General features: G+C 45.9%; 1 protein-coding gene across 1 annotated transcript in view; it reads left to right on the top strand.

The window, feature by feature from the left end:
• LOC106589038 (unconventional myosin-Ig) overlaps positions 1-22311 on the top strand; it is an 84284-nt gene that overhangs the window by 24649 nt on the left and 37324 nt on the right. Inside the window, exons 14-20 of the mRNA XM_014178690.2 lie at positions 261-393; positions 8218-8384; positions 8731-8938; positions 10187-10410; positions 12367-12511; positions 18053-18157; positions 18637-18750. Of these exons, the coding sequence (XP_014034165.2) occupies positions 261-393; positions 8218-8384; positions 8731-8938; positions 10187-10410; positions 12367-12511; positions 18053-18157; positions 18637-18750 (1096 nt within the window). The remainder of the gene's footprint in view (positions 1-260; positions 394-8217; positions 8385-8730; positions 8939-10186; positions 10411-12366; positions 12512-18052; positions 18158-18636; positions 18751-22311) is intronic.

Raw genomic sequence — 22311 nt, 5'->3', positions numbered from 1 at the left:
TCCCTACTTAATCCTGTCTTTTCAGTACTCTCTCCTCTCCTCCCTACTTAATCCTGTCTTTTCAGTACTCTCTCCTCTCCTCCATACTTAATCCTGTCTTTTCAGTACTCTCTCCTGTCTTTCGTTCAGCTGTTCAAACCCTCTTTTTACTATTTTGAGCCTGTGTTCGTTCTTATAACCTCTCTCCATCACTATATCTCTGTATCTCTTTATATCTCTCTCACCGCCCCCCCCCCTCTCTCTGTTCTCTCGTGCTGTAGTTCCAACCCTGTGATGAAGGAGATGTGGCCTGATGGTCAGCTGAGCATCACAGAGGTCACCAAGCGACCCCTGACAGCAGCTACCCTCTTCAAGAACTCCATTGTGGCCCTAGTGGAAAAACTGGGCTGCAAGGTTGGTGCTGCTTGGTTGTTCAATGCTTGGTTGCTGGTTGCAATAAACAAAACAGATATGAGGGCAATTCTTCAGTAGAGAGATACTTTTTATTCTTCTGGGCTTTCATCATCGGATTTTGGTGAAATCAAAAACTCCCCCTCCAAACTTTTCGGGTGAAAGAAGACATCCTTTTTGCTAGGCAACAGATGTAACATCAAGGTAACTGGAGGCGATTCTTTGTCTGTGTGTGTTTTTACCCTCCTCTGTCACTCTCCATGGTTTTCATTGACCTAGTTCTAAATAATAATATGAACGTCACTCTCTCTCTCTGGACATTGTGGACTAGCCACACCTGTGATTCTAACAGCTGGCCAAATCAACTGGCTCCTAGAAATATGGATAACGTTTATGTGTCAGACAGGATAAAACAATGTCTGTTTTTGAGAGTTCAGCCAGACGCTGATGACCTTTCAGGGATTATGATGGCGAGAGAGAATGTGTATGTGAATGGGACCACATAATAAAGCGCCCTTTGTGTTGAGAGCTAGCTAGAGTTAGTTCGGTAGGGCACTAATCCCTGTCTGTATGTCTGTCAGGTGGTGCTCAGAGCAGGAGAAGAGAGGGAAGCAACACAACACACACACACACACACACACACACATACACGCACACACACAGAGCATCACCCACCCACCTGGCTTCCTGATTCAAAGCTCTCTGTATCCATGACTGAGACTTTGTGAAATTTTCTGCTATTATTTTGGGATGTCCTGCTCGTGTTGCGATGCCTGTCTGTGTGTGGCTGGACTGGGCTGGTACGGGGGGGGGGGGCAGTTCCTGTGTTTTTAGGTCATGTTGAAGGACTGGCTGCCCTCCTCCTGAGTCCCAAGGGGACACCTGTGCCCAATTTGACCACCCACCCGCCCGCCTAGCTTCTCTTTCCGCTCCTCTCCCTCTCCCTACCTGCCTCCTTATTCAAGTCTCTGATGTACTGAGCTTAAATTGTTATGATGGGGTGATCTGTGTGTGTGTTTAGGTATCCGTACATTTGTTTGACGTAAACTTGTGCCCGTGTATCTGTGTGTATCTGTGTTTTTTTTTGCCAGTGCGTGCCCATGTGTGTTTCGATGTATTGACGTTTATTGCCATTGATGGATGGCAGAAGGGAGGGAGATAGCAGAGCGCTCAAATTTAGGCATGACATACCAACAACAAACTATGAACCCACACATCCATTCATAACTGACCAAATTATGAAAGACAAGCATCGTAATCTTGAATAATTGATAATAAGAAGCTTGTGGGAGCTGTTTTGTTAGACTTCAGTGCAGCATTTGACATTATCGATCATAATCTGATGCTGGAAAAACGTATCTGTTAGGCTTTACATCCCCTGCTATATTGTGGATTGAGAGTTCCCTGTCGAACAGAACACAGAGGGTGTTCTAATGGAAGCCTCTCCAACATAATCCAGGTAGGGTCAGGCATTCCCCATGGCAGCTGTTTAGGCCCCTTACTTTTTTTCAATCTTTACTAATGGTCTGCCTCTGGCTCTGAGTAATGCCTGTGTGTCTATGTATGCTGATGACTCAGGGTAGCCTAGTGGTTAGAGCATTGGTTGCAAGGTTGCAAGTTCAAGTCCCCCAGCTGACAAGGTACAAATCTGTTGTTCTGCCCCTGAACCAGGCAGTTAACCCACTGTTCCTAGGCCGTCATTGAAAATAAGAATTTGTTCTTAACTGACTTGCCTAGTTAAATAAAACACATTATACACGTCAGCTACCACAGCAGGTGAAATCATTGCAACACTTAACAAAAAGCTGCAGTCAGTTTCAGAATGGGTGGCAAGTAACAAGCTAGTTTTAAATATTTAAACAACTAAAAACATTGTATTTGGGACAAACCATTCACTAAAGCATAAACCTCAACTAAATTGTGTGATTAATAATGTGGAAATTGAGTACGTTTAGTAGACTAAACTGCTTAAGGAGATGTCTGTCCATAATGAAAAGTTACTGAATCATTATCAACAACAGAAGCCATACAGGCTCAAGTTTTATCACGTATGGAATACTGTCCAGTCATATGGAACACTGTCCAGTCATATGGACTGTTGTCCAGTCGTATGGACTACTGTCCAGTCGTATGGACTACTGTCCAGTCATATGGACTACTGTCCAGTCATATGGACTGTTGTTCAGTCATATGGAATACTGTCCAGTCGTATGGAATACTGTCCAGTCATATGGACTACTGTCCAGTCATATGGACTACTGTCCAGTCGTATGGACTACTGTCCAGTCGTATGGACTACTGTCCAGTCATATGGACTGTTGTCCAGTCATATGGACTACTGTCCAGTCGTATGGACTACTGTCCAGTCGTATGGACTACTGTCCAGTCATATGGACTGTTGTTCAGTCATATGGAATACTGTCCAGTCGTATGGAATACTGTCCAGTCATATGGACTACTGTCCAGTCATATGGACTACTGTCCAGTCATATGGAATACTGTCCAGTCGTATGGACTGTTGTCCAGTCGTATGGAATACTGTCCAGTCGTATGGAATACTGTCCAGTCATATGGAATACTGTCCAGTCATATGGAATACTGTCCAGTCGTATGGAATACTGTCCAGTCATATGGAATACTGTCCAGTCGTGTTGTCCAGTCGTATGGACTGTTGTCCAGTCGTACGGACTGTTGTTGAGTCGTACGGACTGTTGTCCAGTCGTACGGACTGTTGTCCAGTCGTACGGACTGTTGTCCAGTCGTACGGACTGTTGTCCAGTCGTACGGACTGTTGTTGAGTCGTACGGACTGTTGTCCAGTCGTATGGACTATTGTCCAGTCGTATGGAATACTGTCCAGTCGTATGGACTGTTGTCCAGTCGTATGGAATACTGTCCAGTCATATGGAATACTGTTTCGTCGTATGGACTACTGTCCAGTCGTATGGACTGTTGTTCAGTCATATGGAATACTGTCCAGTCATATGGACTACTGTCCAGTCGTATGGACTACTGTCCAGTCGTATGGAGTACTGTCCAGTCATATGGACTGTTGTTCAGTCATGTGGAATACTGTCCAGTTGTATGGAATACTGTCCAGTCATATGGACTACTGTCCAGTCGTATGGACTACTGTCCAGTCGTATGGACTACTGTCCAGTCGTATGGACTACTGTCCAGTCATATGGACTACTGTCCAGTCATATGGACTACTGTCCAGTCGTATGGACTACTGTCCAGTCATATGGACTACTGTCCAGTCATATGGAATACTGTCCAGTCGTATGGAATGTTGTCCAGTCATATGGACTACTGTCCAGTCATATGGACTACTGTCCAGTCGTATGGACTACTGTCCAGTCGTATGGACTACTGTCCAGTCATATGGACTACTGTCCAGTCGTATGGACTACTGTCCAGTCGTATGGAATACTGTCCAGTCATATGGACTACTGTCCAGTCGTATGGACTACTGTCCAGTCGTATGGACTACTGTCCAGTCGTATGGACTGTTGTTCAGTCATATGGAATACTGTCCAGTCGTATGGAATACTGTCCAGTCATATCGACTACTGTCCAGTCATATGGACTACTGTCCAGTCGTATGGAATACTGTCCAGTCATATGGACTACTGTCCAGTCGTATGGAATACTGTCCAGTCGTATGGACTGTTGTCCAGTCGTATGGACTGTTGTCCAGTCGTATGGACTACTGTCCAGTCATATGGACTACTGTCCAGTCATATGGAATACTGTCCAGTCGTATGGACTGTTGTCCAGTCGTATGTAATACTGTCCAGTTGTATGGAATATTGTCCAGTCATATGGAATACTGTCCAGTCATATGGAATACTGTCCAATCGTATGGAATACTGTCCAGTCATATGGAATACTGTCCAGTCGTGTTGTCCAGTCGTATGGACTGTTGTCCAGTCGTATGGACTGTTGTCCAGTCGTACGGACTGTTGTCCAGTCGTACGGACTGTTGTTGAGTCGTACAGACTGTTGTCCAGTCGTATGGACTGTTGTCCAGTCGTATGGAATACTGTCCAGTCGTATGGACTGTTGTTCAGTCGTATGGACTACTGTCCAGTCGTACGGACTGTTGTCCAGTCGTATGGAATACTGTCCAGTCGTACGGACTGTTGTCCAGTCGTATGGAATACTGTCCAGTCGTATGGAATACTGTCCAGTCGTATGGACTGTTGTCCAGTCGTATGGAATACTGTCCAGTCGTATGGAATACTGTCCAGTCGTATGGAATACTGTCCAGTCGTATGGACTGTTGTCCAGTCATATGGAATACTGTCCAGTCATATGGACTGTTGTCCAGTCATATCGACTGTTGTCCAGTCGTATGGACTGTTGTCCAGTCGTATGGACTGTTGTTCAGTCGTACGGACTGTTGTTCAGTCGTACGGACTGTTGTCCAGTCGTATGGACTACTGTCCAGTCGTATGGACTGTTGTCCAGTCGTATGGACTGTTGTCCAGTCGTATGGAATACTGTCCAGTCGTATGGAATACTGTCCAGTCGTATGGAATACTGTCCAGTCGTATGGAATACTGTCCAGTCATATGTAATACTGTCCAGTCGTATGGAATACTGTCCAGTCGTATGGAATACTGTCCAGTCGTATGGACTGTTGTCCAGTCATATGGACTGTTGTCCAGTCGTATGGACTACTGTCCAGTCGTACGGACTGTTGTCCAGTCGTATGGAATACTGTCCAGTCGTATGGAATACTGTCCAGTCATATGGACTGTTGTCCAGTCGTATGGAATACTGTCCAGTCATATGGAATACTGTCCAGTCGTATGGAACACTGTCCAGTCGTATGGACTGTTGTCCAGTCATATGGACTGTTGTCCAGTCGAATGGAATACTGTCCAGTCGTATGGACTGTTGTCCAGTCGTATGGACTGTTGTCCAGTCATATGGAATACTGTCCAGTCATATGGAATACTGTCCAGTCGTATGGAATACTGTCCAGTCGTATGGACTGTTGTCCAGTCATATGGACTGTTGTCCAGTCGTATGGACTACTGTCCAGTCGTACGGACTGTTGTCCAGTCGTATGGAATACTGTCCAGTCGTATGGAATACTGTCCAGTCGTATGGAATACTGTCCAGTCATATGGAATACTGTCCAGTCGTATGGACTGTTGTCCAGTCGTATGGAATACTGTCCAGTCGTATGGAATACTGTCCAGTCGTATGGAATACTGTCCAGTCGTATGGACTGTTGTCCAGTCGTATGGACTGTTGTCCAGTCATATGGACTGTTGTCCAGTCGTATGGACTACTGTCCAGTCGTATGGAATACTGTCCAGTCTTATGGACTACTGTCCAGTCATATGGACTGTTGTCCAGTCATATGGAGTGTTGTCCAGTCGTGTGGACTGTTGTTCAGTCGTATGGAATACTGTCCAGTCATATGGAATACTGTCCAGTCATATGGACTGTTGTCCAGTCGTATGGACTGTTGTCCAGTCATATGGACTGTTGTCCAGTCATATGGACTGTTGTCCAGTCGTATGGACTACTGTCCAGTCATATGGGCTGTTGTCCAGTCGTATGGACTGTTGTCCAGTCGTATGGACTGTTGTTCAGTCGTATGGACTGTTGTCCAGTCGTATGGTCTGTTGTCCAGTCGTACGGACTGTTGTTGAGTCGTACGGACTGTTGTCCATTCGTACGGACTGTTGTTGAGTCGTACGGACTGTTGTCCAGTCGTATGGACTGTTGTCCAGTCGTATGGACTGTTGTCCAGTCGTATGGAATACTGTCCAGTCGTATGGACTGTTGTCCAGTCATATGGAATACTGTCCAGTCGTATGGAATACTGTCCAGTCGTATGGACTGTTGTCCAGTCGTATGGTCTGTTGTCCAGTCATATGGACTGTTGTCCAGTCGTATGGACTACTGTCCAGTTGTATGGTCAAGTGCCACAAAGAGGGACATAGGCAAATTACATTATACATTTTTCTTGTAGAAAAAGTGGTGTAATGATATATTATGTACTTTTTATAAAGATGGATGGATGAACGTAAACTAAGCATGACCTAATTGATGACGGATGGATGAACGTAAACTAAGCATGACCTAATTGATGACGATGGATGAACGTAAACTAAGCATGACCTAATTGATGACGGATGGATGAACGTAAACTAAGCATGACCTAATTGATGACGGACGGATGAACGTAAACTAAGCATGACCTAATTGATGACGGATGGATGAACGTAAACTAAGCATGACCTAATTGATGACGGATGGATGAACGTAAACTAAGCATGACCTAATTGCTGACGGATGGATGAACGTAAACTAAGCATGACCTAATTGATGACGGATGGATGAACGTAAACTAAGCATGACCTAATTGATGACGGATGGATGAACGTAAACTAAGCATGACCTAATTGATGACGGATGGATGAACGTAAACTAAGCATGACCTAATTGATGACAGATGGATGAACGTAAACTAAGCATGACCTAATTGATGACAGACGGATGAACGTAAACTAAGCATGACCTAATTGATGACAGACGGATGAACGTAAACTAAGCATGACCTAATTGATGATGGATGGATGAACGTAAACTAAGCAAGACCTAATTGATGATTGATGGATGAACGTAAACTAAGCATGACCTAATTGATGACAGACGGATGAACGTAAACTTAGCATGACCTAATTGATGACGGACGGATGAACGTAAACTAAGCATGACCTAATTGATGACGGATGGATGAACGTAAACTAAGCATGACCTAATTGATGACGGATGGATGAACGTAAACTAAGCATGACCTAATTGATGACAGACGGATGAACGTAAACTAAGCATGACCTAATTCATGACAGACGGATGAACGTAAACTAAGCATAACCTAATTGCTCAGCTTTTGAAGATGTGTTGGACGTTATGTCAACCTGGATTCTCTGACTCGTGTGACTCATGTGCTTGGATTCCAGGAAGAGAAGCTGCTGCCTTGGCAACAGCTAATGGGGATGGATAATAAATACAAAAATCAGGCAAAACACAGAACACTAAAAACAGAGAAAACAGATAATGGTTGCCTCCCAAATCACCCCCTGTTCCCATAGGGCTCTGGTACAACGTGGTGCACTACATAGGAAATGGGGTGTAATTTGGGTCATAACCACTGTCTGTGCACTAAAAGCTTTAGTATTATGAAATTATCAAAGTTGAATAGTCACTGAGTTTGGCAGAGCTAGAGTTTAACGATGCATTGATATTCTAATAGATAGATGTTGCTTGGGATGTATTTGTGCATAATTTCACAAGGCATATTCAGTCCTCTATGGCATGGCTATGTACCTCTGAGTACAGTACAGTCTGATCTCTAAAGTTGTCTACGGAACCAACTAGTCTCTCTCCTGTCTGACACTATATTGCTTTAGGACTTGTCTATTTGTGAGTGTGGAAGCGCTGTCCCGAGTAGAGTATAATATAACATATCATATTATAGCTGTTAAGGGGAGATACCATGTCAGTTGTACAACGGAATGCCTTCCACTACAACGTGTCTTCCACATTTAACCCAATCCCTCTGAACCAGAGAGGTGGGGGGGCTGCCTTAATCGAAATCTAGGGAGCAGTTGTTGTTGGGGGTTAACTGCCTTGCTCAATGGTATAACGGCAGATTTTCCCACCTTGCTGGGCCAAGGATTCGAACCAGCAACCTTTCAGTTACTGCCCCAATGCTCGTAACTACTGGCTACCTACCAGTATTACAGTATGTACACTATATGACCCCTGTATGACTGTTCCACTACTCTGTGTATTGCAGGAGCCGTACTATGTGCGCTGCATTAAGCCAAATGATATGAAGTCTCCCCTGCTGTTTGACGATGCCCGCTGCCAACACCAGGTGGCGTACCTGGGCCTGCTGGAGAATGTCAGAGTGCGAAGAGCAGGGTTCGCCTACCGCCAAGCCTACACACGCTTCCTACAGAGGTCAGAGGTCATGCATACCCTGAGGTCAAAAGTCATTGGGGTGAAAGCATTACATTAAGAATTAGTCATTCTTCTGGAATTAAAGTCAATGTCCATGAATGTAATGACATTCTGACATGTTATGTGAATAACAAGTTTTGTATGACTGTCTGTGTTCTAACCATGTGTATAATGGAATAATTTGAATCTGTCCAATGTCGATTCCTAGCCTGAGTGCCTGTCTGTTTGTGCTATCATACCAACTCCTTGTCACTCGTTGTCATGACAATAAGTAATTCTATATTATGTCAAAAACACAACTTCCTGTATCCTGAAGTCTTCTTCTCCCCTCCTGTGTGTCCTGTAGGTATAAGATGACCTGTGTGTACACCTGGCCCAACCACCTGATGGGAACAGATAGGGAGGCAGTGGAGGCTATTGTCACGCAGCATGGTTTCCAGGACGACGTCGCATATGGACACACCAAGCTGTTTGTGCGAACGCCAAAGTCTCTCTTCACCCTGGAGCAGGAGAGAGCTGTTCTCATCCCCGTCCTGGTGCTGTTCCTACAGAAGGTAACCCCTTCTAATGTCCAGAGGCTACGGTGATGGTAAAACTCTAGATTAAAACCTGGGTCGTGTTCAATAGAGACAAAGCGGGTGAAAATGTTTTTGAAGCAGAGGATGTAATACCTCTTCTGGACCTGTCCAGTGAGAAAGCTCATTTTCTGTTTCAAATGTTTTCTCCTGTTTGTTCCTACTGAACAAACCCTTGTTCTCAGTGACTCTACAGTTAATACCATGGCTTTTATCCTGAATTTTAAGCTACTTAGATAGATGAGAATGTCCTTTTTCCTATTGGCAGCTAGTCCTAATTAAAACCCCAATCGACAGCTTGCCGTCACAATCTGAACCACACAGCAGCAGCTGTGACCTCTGCCTTTAAAATATACGATTTTCATTTGTCTCCAGCTCGACAATGATTTGGGTCCCAGTCATGGGTTCAATCCCAAATGGCACACAATTCCCTATCTAGTGCGCTACTTTTGAGCAAGTAGTGCACTATGTAGGGAATATGGTGCCATTTCGGACACAGCCATATTCTACCCAATGTGATTAATTAATCTGCCTAGTCAAGTGGAGATAGCTCTGATAACAATAACTGGGATAATGAACGCAATCAGATCCAACGTTACATAACATTTAATTAATCATTTTTTTCCCTCTTCTTGCTCTGCAATTGTGAAATAAATACCCTGCTTTTCTCTCTGTGACCCACTCCAGGGATTGAGTCCCAAATAACACCCTATTCCCTATATGGTGCACTACTTTTTTACCAGAGCCCTATAGGTCTTGGTCAAAAGTAGTACACTACTGTATATTGGGAATAGGTTACCATTTGGGAAGAGATTCATCCGGGTCAATCTCCAGCTGAGGAGCTTCTCTAAGTGGAAAAGAAGCCCTGACGGTCTCTGGAAAGACTTAGATTTTTCCCAAATGGCACCCTATTACCTATATAGTCCACTACTTTTGACCAGAACCCATAGTGCACTATACATGGAATAGGGTGCCATTTGGGGAAACCCCTGAAGTGTTGACTGCTAGTCTGCCTGACACCCTTCTTTCTTCCTAGTGACTCATGTACTGTAGTGTTTTTAGCACCTTTTTCTCAACTCACCACTTCAGTAAGATAACTCGTGAGGGGTACCTCTTGTACATTTGAACATGTTTCAGTTTTTATAACCTCTCTCTCGCCCCCTTTTCTCCCTCCCTCCCTCCCTCCCTCCCTCCCTCCCTCCCTCCCTCCCTCCCTCCCTCCACCAGGTGTGGCGCGGGGCGCTGGCGAGGATGCGTTGCCAGCGGATGCGTGCCATCTTTGCCATCATGGGCTGCTACAAGCGTTACAAGGTCAAGGTCCACTTCTGGGAGGTGGAGCGGCGCTTCGCCAACGTATGCAACATGGCTGACTATGGGAAAAGCGTGGAGTGGCCCACGCCACCGGCAGCACTCACACAATTCCACAGCATCACGCAGAAGCTGCACCGCAGGTCAGTCAGTCCCCATGGTAACCCCCACACAGATAAATAGAATGTGCAGAAGTTGAGTGTGTAATGTAGTGTCCATTTTGTATACATCAGTACTGTGTGTCTAAAGCAATTTTCCCTTTGGGACATTAAAGTTCATCCTATCCTAACTACAGTAAGAGTGGCTGTCATTGTGTGTGTGTGTGTGTGTGTGTGTACGTTCTGCCATACTTCTTCTCGTCACTATAGACAAATACAATACGTCAGACCATCTTTATATAGATAGACCATCTACAGGGCCTTCGGAAAGTATTCAGACACCTTGACCTTTTCTACATTCTGTTACATTTATTTATTCTAAAATGTATTAAATAAATAAAATCCTCAGCAATCTAACACACAATACCCAATAATTACAAAGCGAAAAAAGGTTTTTAGACATTTTCAAAAACAGAAATACCTTATTTGGAGAAGTGCTGCAGAGTTGGTTGTTCTTCTGGAAGGTTCTCCCATCTTCACAGAGGAACTCTGGAGCTCTTTCAGAGTGACCATCGGGTTCTTGGTCACCTCCCTGACGAAGGACCTTCTCCGATTGCTCAGTTTGGCCGGGCGGCCAGCTCTAGGAAGAGTCTTGGTGGTTCCAAACTTCTTCCATTTAGGAATGATGGAAGCCACTGTGTTCTTGCAGACCTTCAATGCTGCAGGCATTTTTTGGTACCTTTCCCCAGGTCTGTGCCTCGACACAATCCTGTCTCGGAGCTCTACGTACAATTCCTTTAACCTCATGGCTTGGTTTTTGTCAACAGTGGGACCTTATATAGACAGGTGTGTGCCTTTCCAAATCATGTCCAATCAATTGAATTTACCACAGGTGGACTCCAATCAAGGATCTCAAGGATGATTAATGGAAACAGGATGCACATGAGCTCAATTTCTAAACTCATATCATAGGGTCTGAATACTTATGTAAATCAGGCCTTTAAAATTAATTTGATTTGATTTAGAGTGGCCAGACAGAAGCCACCCCGCTTGGAGTTTGCCAAAAGGCACCTAAGGGACTAAGACCATGAGAAACAAGATTCTCTGGTCTGATGAAACCAAGATGGAACTCTTTGGCCTGAATGCCAAGTGTCACGTCTGGAGGAAACCTGGAACCATCCCTACGGTGAAGCATGGCAGGGGCAGCATCATGCTGTGGGGATGTTTTTCAGCGGCAGGGACTGAGAGACTAATCAGGATTGAGCCAAAGATGAATTGCTCAGCCAGAGCTCAGACTTGAACATGATCAAACATCTCTGGAGAGATGAGAAAATAGCTGTGCAGCAACGCTCCCCATGCAACCTGACAGAGATTAAGAGGATCTATAGGGAAAATGTGATTTTTCATTTTTAATACATTTACAAACATTTTTAAAAACCTGTTTTTGCTTTGTCATTATGGGGTACTGTGTGTAGATTGATGAGGATTTTCTATTTATTTAATCCATTTTAGAATAAGGCTGTAACATAACAAAATGTGGGAAAAGTCAAGGGGTCTGAATACACTGTATATAGACCATCTTTATATATATATATATTTTTTTTGTTATTTTATTTAACTAGGCAAGTCCGTTATGAACAAATTCTTATTTACATTGACGGTCTACCCCGGCATAACCCAAACACGGACGATGCTGGGCCAGTTGTGCGCCGCCCTATGGGGCTCCCAATCATTGCCGTTTGTGATACAGCTCTGAATCGAACCAAGGTCTGTAGTGATGCCTCTAGCACTGAGATGCAGTGCCTTCGACCGCCGCGCCACTCGGGAGCCCAATATATGGACCATCTATATACACCATCTATAAATCTCTGTCAGGTTTTATATACATAGACCATCTTTATAGAATTCAAAAGGTACTCAAACCATGAAAAGGAATAACCTAAATAAGTTTTCTCTGCAACATCTTTGATATATTCTGTGTTTTACATTGTTTGTACCAAGGTGGCGTGCGTGGCAGATGGTGAAGAACATCCCACAGTCTGACATGGGGGCGGTAAGGGCCAAGGTGGCTGCTCTGGGGGCCCTGAATGGGGAGAGGAAGGACTGGGGCTGTGGTCGATCCTGGGAGAGAGACTACCTGGCTAATGTGAGTCACTCACACAGCACGGCCATGTGTGTTCAGTACTTTCACTCCTACATGAGGGCCAAAATACTAATCAGACTTCTCACATAAGATTACTTTCTACCCTCGTGCCTTGTTTATGTTATTTTAGTCATTGTCTTGGTTGGTCTAAAATCCTGATGAATGGAATGAGTATCTACTGTATGTCACAGAAACTGAAGAGGGCAACTTTCACCAGAAAATATAGAGTGCGCTGCATGTAGAAACACCAACACAACACCATACACACACTCACCCTGACCCAGACCAGTATACATCATATGGGGAGATACAATGACATCATTCCGGAAGCATCCATCGCAGGCAGGAAGGAACGCTTGTGATGAACCACAAGGCCAGTAGCTTGTGGTTGGCTGAGTCAAAGGCGGTCACAATCAGTCCCATTCTAATGGGTCTCACTTATGACTCGTTAAAGGGTTAATGAAATTACGTTTGGTTGTTAGAGCCATGACAGGCCCCTCTGGGTACTGTGACTAGGGCTGGTCATGTTAATCAGTCAATGAGGCAGTCAGTTGGTCTTCTAGTGGCTTGTGACTAGGGCTGCATACCAAATGGCTCCCTATTCCCTAAATAGTGCACTACTTTTGACGAGTCCATTTGGCCCTAGTCAAAAGTAGTGCACTATATAGGGAATAGGGTACCATTTGAGACATATCCTAGAACCTTATTCAACCCCCTTCTGCCCCCCACCCTCCTCCCATGTCATAAGCTGAGTCAACAAAGGCTTAACTGTGTTTGATAACAGTCTCAAACTTCCCAATCTCCTGCTTTCAATTATCTGCTCCTCTATCTCATTGACCGTTGCATCAGGTCAAGCTGAGTCTATCATGGTCAATCCATTGGTTTACAGATGATTCAACACATTCATTACACATTCCAGACATTCTTGTACATTCACTATATACAGCGCATTCGGAAAGTATTCAGACCCCTTGACTTCTTCCACATTTTGTTACGTTACAGCCTTATTCAAAAAAACATCCTCATCAATGTACACACAATACCCCATACTGAAAAAGCAAAAACAGGTTTTTAGAATTTTTTGCAAATTTATTACAAATAAAAAACTGAAATATGACATTCACATAAGTATTCAGACCCTTTACTCCAGTACTTTGTTGAAGCACCTTTGGCAGCGATTACAGCCTCGAGTCTTTTTGGGTATGACGCTACAGTGGCTTGCGAAAGTATTCACCCCCTTGGCATTTTTCCTATTTTGTTGCCTTACAAACTGGAATTAAAATAGATTTTTTGGGGGGTTTATATGATTTGATTTGCACAACATGCCTACCACTTTGAAGATGCAAAATATATTTTTTTGTGAAACAAACAAGAAGACAAACTGAAAACTTGAGCGTGCATAACTATTCACCCCCCCCAAAGTCAATACTCTGTATAGCCACCTTACAGCTGCAAGTCTCTTGGGGTATGTCTCTATAAGCTTGGCACATCTAGCCACTGGGATTTTTGCCCATTCTTCAAGGCTAAACTGCTCCAGCTCCTTCAAGTTGGGTGGGTTCTGCTGGTGTACAGCAATATTTAAGTCATATCACAGATTCTCAATTGGATTGAGGTCTGGGCTTTGACTAGGCCATTCCAAGACATTTAAATGTTTCCCCATAAACGACTCGAGTGTTGCTTTAGCAGTATGCTTAGGATCATTGTCCTGCTGGAAGGTGAACCTCTGTCCCAGTCTCAAATCTCTGGAAGACTGAAACAGGTTTCCCTTAAGGATTTCCCTGTATTTAGCGCCATCCATCATTCCTTCAATTCTGATCAGTTTCCCAGTCCCTGTCGATGGAAAAACATCCCCACAGCATGATGCTGCCACCACCATGCTTTACTGTGGGGATGGTGTTCTTGGGGTGATGAGAGGTGTTGGGTTTGCACCAGACATAGCATTTTCTTTGGTGGCCAAAAAGCTCAATTTTAGTCTCATCTGACCAGAGTACCTTCTTCCATATGTTTGGGGAGTCTCCCACATGCCTTTTGGTGAAGACTTTAAGCAATTTATTTTTTCTGGCCACTCTTCTGTAAATCCCAGCTCTGTGGAGTGTACGGCTTAGTGGTCCTATGGACAGATACTCCAATCTCCGCTGTGGAGCTTTGCAGCTCCTTCAGGGTTATCTTTGGTCTCTTTGTTGACTCTCTGATTAATGACCTCCTTGCCTGGTCCGTGAGTTTTGGTGTGCGGCCCTCTCTTGGCAGGTTTGCTATGGTGTCATATTTGTTAAAAACATTTTATAACGTGTTTAGTGGTGCTCCGGGGGATGTTCAAAGTTTCTGATTTTTTTTATCTGTACTTCTCCACAACTTTGTCCCTGACCTGTTTGGAGAGCTCCTTGGTCTTCATGGTGCCACTTGCTTGATTGGTGCCCCTTGCTTAGTGTTGGTGCAGACTCTGGGGCCTTTCAGAAAGGTGTATATATACTGAGACCATGTGACAGATCATGTGACACTTAGATTACACACAGGAGGACTAACCCATTATGTGACTTCTGAAGGTAATTGGTTGCACCAGATCTTATTTAGGGGCTACATAGCAAAGGGTTGAATACATATGCACCCACCACTTTTCAGTTTTGTATTTTTTTGAATCTTTTGAAAGAAAGTAATTTTTTTCACTTCACCGATTTGGACTATTTTGTGTATGTCCATTACATGAAATCCAAATAAAAATCTATTTAAATTACAGGTTGTAATGCAATAAAATAGGAAAAACGCCAAGGGGGATGAATACTTATGAAAGGCACTGTACAAGTTTGGCACACCTGTATTTAGGGAGTTTCTCCAATTATTCTCTGCAGATCCTCTCAAGCTCTGTCAGGTTGGATGGGAAGCGTCGCTGCACAACTATTTTCAGGTCTCTCCAGAGATGTTTGATCGGGTTCAAGTTCGGGCTGTGGCTGGATCACTCAAGGACATTCATAGACTTGTCCCGAAGCCACTCCTGCGTTGTCTTGGCTGTGTGCTTAGGGTCGTTGTCTGTTGGAAGGTGAACCTTTGCCCCAGTCTGAGGTCCTGAGTGCTCTGGAGCAGGTTTTCATCAAGGATCTCCCTGTACTTTGCTCCGTTCATCTTTCACTCGATCCTGACTAGTCTACCACTCTGAAAAACATCCCCACAGCATGATGCTGCCACCACCATGCTTCACCATAGGGATGGTGCCAAGTTTCCTTCAGACGCAATGCTTGGCATTCAGGCCAAAAGTTCAATGTTGGTTTCATCAGACCAGAAAATCTTGTTTCTCATGATCTGAGAGTCTTTAGGTGCCTTTTGGCAAACTCAAAGCGGGCCTTTTACTAAGGAGGGGCTTCCGTCTGGCCACTACCGTAAAAGCCTGATTGGTGGAGTGCTGCAGAGATGGTTGTCCTTCTGGAAGGTTCTCCCATCTCCACAGAGGAGCTCTGGAGCTCTGTCAGAGTGACCAAGGCCGTTCTCCCCCGATTGCGCAGTTTGGCCGGTTGTCCAGCCCTAAGAAGAGTCTTGGTGGTTCCAAACTTCTTTCATTTAAGAATGATAGAGACCACTGTGTCCTTCAATGCTGCAGAATTGTTTTGGTACCCTTCCCCAGATCTGTGCCTCAACACAATCCTGTCTCGGAGCTCTACGGACAGTTCCTTCAACCTCATGGTTTGGTTTTTGCTCTGACATGCATTGTCAACTGTGGGACCTTATATAGACAAGTGTGTGTCTTTCCAAATCATGTCCAATCAAATGAATTTACTGGTGGACTCCAAGTTGTACAAACATCTCAAGGATGATCAATGGAAACAGGATGCACCTGAGCTGAATTTTGAGTTTCATAGCAAAGGGTCTGAATACTTATGTAAATAAGGTATTTCTGTTTTTTATTTGTAATACATTTACAAAAATTTCTAAAAACCTGTTTCACTTTGCCATTATGGGGTATTGTGTGTAGATTGATCAGGGAAAATGTTTTATTTAATCCATTTTAGAATAAGTGTCACGTCCTGACCATAGAAGTTTTTATTTTCTATGGTAGAGTAGGTCAGGGCGTGACGGGGTTGTGTCTAGTTTAGATTTTCTATGTTGTCATTTTCTTGTTTCTGTATTTCTATGTTTTTTTGGGGGGGATGATCTCCAATTAGAGCCAGCTGGTCATCGTTGTCTCTAATTGGAGATCATACTTAAGTAGTTGTTTTTCCCACCCTGGTTTGTGGGAGATTGTATTTTGAGTAAGTGTATGTTGCACCTCTTCGTCATGGTTTGGTGTTTTGTTTAGGAGTTTATTTGTATGTTTTGCCTAGTTTCACAGTTTAAATAAAATGTGGAACAAAACACACGCTGCGCCTTGGTCCCATTCTTCAGACAGGCGTGACAATAAGGCTTTAAAGTAACAAAATGTGGAAAAAGTCAAGGGGTCTGAATACTTTCCGAATGCACTGTAGAACCTTTAGAATGTGAAATACTGTTATGCAGTTCATTCCTATCTTAAATCTCTGAATGTTCTCATGAGCCGGTGGTGAGGTATTTTCTGTAATAACAGAGCTTTAGATTGTATCCTTTTACATATTGCTATTTCTTAAAATTCCGATAAAGATTCACATTTACCGCAAATCTACATGGGTAAAAGCCTTGTACAGGACAACTAGACGGCCATAAAAACCGTGACCCATCTCTGAATTCACCTCAAAGACAGTGTCTAATATCATTTCTATCATGCTCTGGTGTTTGATCTGCTAGTCTCAGAAAATCACTGATATAAGTGTGAAAGAGGCCTGGAAAGGTTATGAACAGTGTTCTGGTTAATGAAGAGATGCTATCCAGCTGGCAGCAGGCAGACGGGGTCATGTAATGTTATCCTTGTTAGACTGTCCTGATATCACAAGCTTACATCCGAAACGAGAGCGTAGCGGTTAGGATGGTGAATCAGGCTAGTGTAATATATTGCATAATTCCAAATTGCACCTTATTCCCTATATAGTGCTCTACTTTTGAGCAGGTCCCATTGCCAGCAGCATACCACACTGCAGCCAACTGCTGGCTTGCCTCTGATGCTAAGCAGGGTTGGTTGTGGTTGGTGCCTGGATGGGAAACCAGATGCTTCTGGAAGTAATGTTGGAGGACTAGTAGGAGGTGCTCTTTCCTCTGATGTAAAATAAGTTAACTATTTCCCAATGCCCCAGGGGTTATTGTCCTGTGTAGGGTGCTGTCTTTGGATGAAATGTTAAATGGGTGTCCTGACTCTCTGTGAACACTAAAGATCCCATGGCACTTATTGTAAGAGTAGGGGTGTTAACCCCTGGTGTCCTGGCTAAATTCACAATCTGACCCTCATATCATCATGGCCACCTAATCATCCCCAGCTTCCAATTGGCTCATTCTTCTCCCCTGTAACTATTCCCCAGGTCATCGCTGTAAATGAGAATATGTTCTTAGTCAACTTACCTGGTAAATTAAAGGGTTAAATAAAAACAAGGCTCTGGTCAAAAGTAGTGCACTTTAAAGAGACTCATCCATAATGTGTGTCTTTGATTCCAGGTGAGGGACTGTCATCGGAGCAGCTCCAACTTCATATTATTCTCCCAAGAGCTCCGGAACAAAGACGAGTACAACCAGGTCATATTCTCTGGATTCTGTAGGAAGGTATGAAAACAACCAGGTCATATTCTCTGGATTCTGTAGGAAGGTATGAAAACAACCAGGTCATATTCTCTGGATTCTGTAGGAAGGTATGAAAACAACCAGGTCATATTCTCTGGATTCTGTAGGAAGGTATGAAAACAACCAGGTCATATTCTCTGGATTCTGTAGGAAGGTATGAAAACACAGCCTACTGTATTGTACTGCCAAGAAGAGTTTCAGTTGCTTTCTCTCCGTCTCTCGCTCTTTCCCTCTTTGGAAAAACCTTTAACTTCAGATCCAGACTTGGATCCAGACATAGTATGAAGAGGAGTTGTGTAGAGACTCAAATATCAATTCAATAGGTTTAAACTTTGTGTTCGCATATCTGTCCTGGTTTCAGTTTTTGTCTGGTTTGATCCATGATAGTTCTGATTTCTACATTAAAGATGCCATTGTAGAGCAGAATAAAAACATTATATCGTTCTCTCACTCTCTCTCAGATGAACAGATTCAATAAAAGCACAGACCGAGCTTTGCTGATCACAGACAAACATATCTACAAACTGGACCCCAAAAAACAGTTTAAAGTGTTGAAAAGACTGCCTCTAGAAGTGGTGAGTATACTCTTTAAGTGTGTCACGTCCAGTGAAAGCCTCCCTACTCCAGCCCGTGTGTTACCTCTTTACATCCACCTACATCCGTTGCCTTGGTATTACTTACAGACATGGGATGCGTCCAAAATGGCACTCTTTTCCCTATATAGTGCACTACTTTTGACCAGGATCCACTATGTAGGGAATAGGGTGCCATTTGGGATGTACACATGATCAATGGCCTCTGTCTATGTGTGGATTAGTGACCCAGAACAGAGGCTGAGGGAAGGAGGGAGAGGAAGGAGGGGGGGAGCGAAGGAGGGGGGGAGCGAAGGAGGGGGAAGGAGGGAGAGGGGAAAGGAGGGGGAGCGAAGGAGGCGGAAGGAGGGAGAGGGGAAAGGAGGGGGGAGCGAAGGAGGGGGAAGGAGGGAGAGGGGAAAGGAGGGAGAGGGGAAAGGAGGGGGGGAGCGAAGGAGGGGGGGAGCGAAGGAGGGGAAAGGAGGGAGAGGGGAAAGGAGGGGGGAGCGAAGGAGGGGGAGCAAGAGGGCGAAGGAGGGGGAAGGAGGGAGAGGGGAAAGGAGGGAGAGGGGAAAGGAGGGGGGAGCGAAGGAGGGGAAGGAGGGAGAGGGGAAAGGAGGGAGAGGGGAAAGGAGGGGGAGAGGGGAAAGGAGGGGGAGTGGGAAGGAGGGGAAAGGAGGGAGAGGGGGAAGGAGGGAGAGTGGGAGAGTGAGAGGGGGAAGAAGGGAGAGTGGGAGAGTGGGAGAATGGGAGAGTGGGAGGGGAAGGTGGAAGAGGGGAGAGTGGGAGAGTGGGAGGGGGAAGGGAGTGGAAGGGGGAAGGAGGGAGAGTGGGAGAAGTGAGAGGGGGGGAAGAAGGGAGAGTGGGAGAGTGGGAGAATGGGAGAGTGGGAGGGGGAAGGTGGAAGGGGGAGAGTGAGAGAGTGGGAGGGGGAAGGTGGAAGGGGGAAGGAGGGAGACTGGGAGAGTGGGGGGGAAGGAGGGAGAGTGGGGGAGGGAAGGAGGAGGGGGGAGGAGGGAGATTGGGGAGGAAAGGAGGGAGAGTAGGAAGGAGGAGGGAGAGTCGGAGGGAGAGTGGGGAGGAAAGGAGGGAGAGTGGGAAGGAGGGGGGAGGAGGAGAGGAAAGGAGGGGGGAGTAGTGAGGGAAGGAGGGAGAGTGGTAAGGGTGGGTGGAGGGAGATTGGGAAGGAGGGGGTGAGCGAAGGAGGGAGAGGGGGGAGGGCGGAGGAAAGGAGGGAGAGGGGGAAGGAGGGGGGAGGAAAGGATGGGGAGAGGTGGGACAGAGGGGGGTAGGGAAAGAAGGGAGAGTGGGAAGGAGGGGGAGAGGGAAGGGAGGGTGGAGGAAAGGAGGGAGATTGGGAAGGAGGGGGAGGAAAGGAGGGAGAGTGGGAAGGAGGGGTAAGGAGGGAGAGTGGGAAGGGAGGGTGGAGGAAAGGAGGAAGAGTAGGAAGGAGGGGGAGGAAAGGAGGAAGAGTAGGAAGGAGGGGGAGGATAGGAGGGAGATTGGGAAGGAGGGGGAAGGAAAAGAGGGAGAGTGGGAAGGAGGGGGAGAGGGTAGGAGGGGGAGGAAAGAAGGGAGAGTAGGAAGGAGGAGGGGAGAAGGAGGGAGATTGGGAAGGTGGGGGGAGGAAAAGAGGGAGAGTGGGAAGGACGGGGGAGGAAAGGAGGAAGCGTAGGAAGGAGGGGGAGGATAGGAGGGGGGAGGAAAGGAGGGAGAGTGGGAAGGAGAAAGGGGAAGTAGGGAGATTGGAGAGGAAGGGAGGGAGAGTAGGAAGGAGGGAGAGTAGGAAGGAGGGGTAGAGGAACAGAGGGAGATTAGGAAGGAGGGGGAGGAATGGAGGGGGAGGAAAGGAGGCAGAGTGGGAAGGAGGGGGTGAGCGAAGGAGGGAGAGGGGGAGGAGGGGGGAGGAATGGAGGGAGAGTGGGAAGGAGGGAGAGGTGGGGAGGGGGGGGACAAAGGGGGGTAGGGAGAGTGCGAAGGAGGGAGAGTTGGGGAGGGTGGGTGTGAAGAAGGGAGAGTGGGGTGAAGGAAAGGAGGGAGCGTGGGAAGGAGGGGGGGACAGGAGGGAGCGTTGAAAGGAGTTAGAGTGGGAAGGAGTGGGGTAAGGAAGGAGGGAGAGTGGAAAGGAGGGAGAGTGGAAAGGAGGGAAGGAAGGGGTTGGCGAAGGAGGGAGAGAGGAAAGGAGGGGGGGAGGAGTGAGGGAAGGAGGGGGAGAGGAAAGGAGGGGGAGAGGAATGAGGGAAGGAGGGGGAGGAAAGGAGGGAGAGTGGGAAGGAGGAGAGTGGGGAGGAGGGGGAGGAAAGGAAGAGAGTGGGGAGGAAAGGAGGGAGAGTGGGAAGGAGGGGGGATGAAAGAAGGAGGGGAGAGGAAAGAAGGAGGGGGGAGGAAAGGAGGAGAGTGGGAAGGAGGGGGGAGGAAAGGAGGGGGAGGAGTGAGGGAGAGAGGAGATGGAGAAAGAGAGGAGAGAAAAGGAGGAGGGAGAGAGGAAAGGAGGGGTAAGGGAAGGAGGGAGGGAGGACAGGAGGGGGAGGAGTGAGGGAAGGAGGGAGAGAGGAAAGGGGGGGAGGAGTGAGGGAAGGAGGGAGTGAGGGAAGGAGGGAGTGAGGGAAGGAGGGAGTGAGGGAAGAAGGGGGAGGGAGAGAGGGAAGGAGGGAGAGGGAGGCAGACAGGAGAAAGTGTGAGGTGTCTGATCTACATTTTGTGGTCCTGATGATGGAGGGGAGCAGTACGATGCTCCACAGATGTGTGTTGTGCTGCATTGACAGTCAGTCAGGGTGAGGGCTACGGTACTTAATGTACACACAGTGTGTTTTACTCTGAAGCTGTCCATGTTACAGAACACACTGTAGGTTTAGGTAACAAGGCAGTTCATTATACCGTATTACATAATGAGAGAACACAGCTGAACGTCAGTTAGGATAGAACACAACCAACACAGCTGAACACCAGTTAGGATAGAACACAACCAACACAGCTGAACACCAGTTAGGATAGAACACAACCAACACAGCTGAACACCAGTTAGGATAGAACACAACCAACACAGCTGAAACCGTGAGTTAGGATAGAACACAACCAACACAGCTGAACACCAGTTAGGATAGAACACAACCAACACAGCTGAATACCAGTTAGGATAGAACACAACCAACACAGCTGAACACCAGTTAGGATAGAACACAACCAACACAGCTGAATACCAGTTAGGATAGAACACAACCAACACAGCTGAGGTCAGTTAGGATAGAACACAACCAACACAGCTGAACACCAGTTAGGATAGAACACAACCAACACAGCTGAACACCAGTTAGGATAGAACACAACCAACACAGCTGAACACCAGTTAGGATAGAACACAACCAACACAGCTGAACACCAGTTAGGATAGAACACAACCAACACAGCTGAACACCAGTTAGGATAGAACACAACCAACACAGCTGAACACCAGTTAGGATAGAACACAACCAACACAGCTGAACGTCAGTTAGGATAGAACACAACCAACACAGCTGAACACCAGTTAGGATAGAACACAACCAACACAGCTGAACATCAGTT

This window comes from Salmo salar, chromosome ssa27 (genome assembly GCF_905237065.1).
Source record: "Salmo salar chromosome ssa27, Ssal_v3.1, whole genome shotgun sequence".
Taxonomy (NCBI): domain Eukaryota; kingdom Metazoa; phylum Chordata; class Actinopteri; order Salmoniformes; family Salmonidae; genus Salmo; species Salmo salar.
Note: the sequence above shows the minus strand (reverse complement) of the source record. Positions and strands in the feature narration are given on the sequence as shown.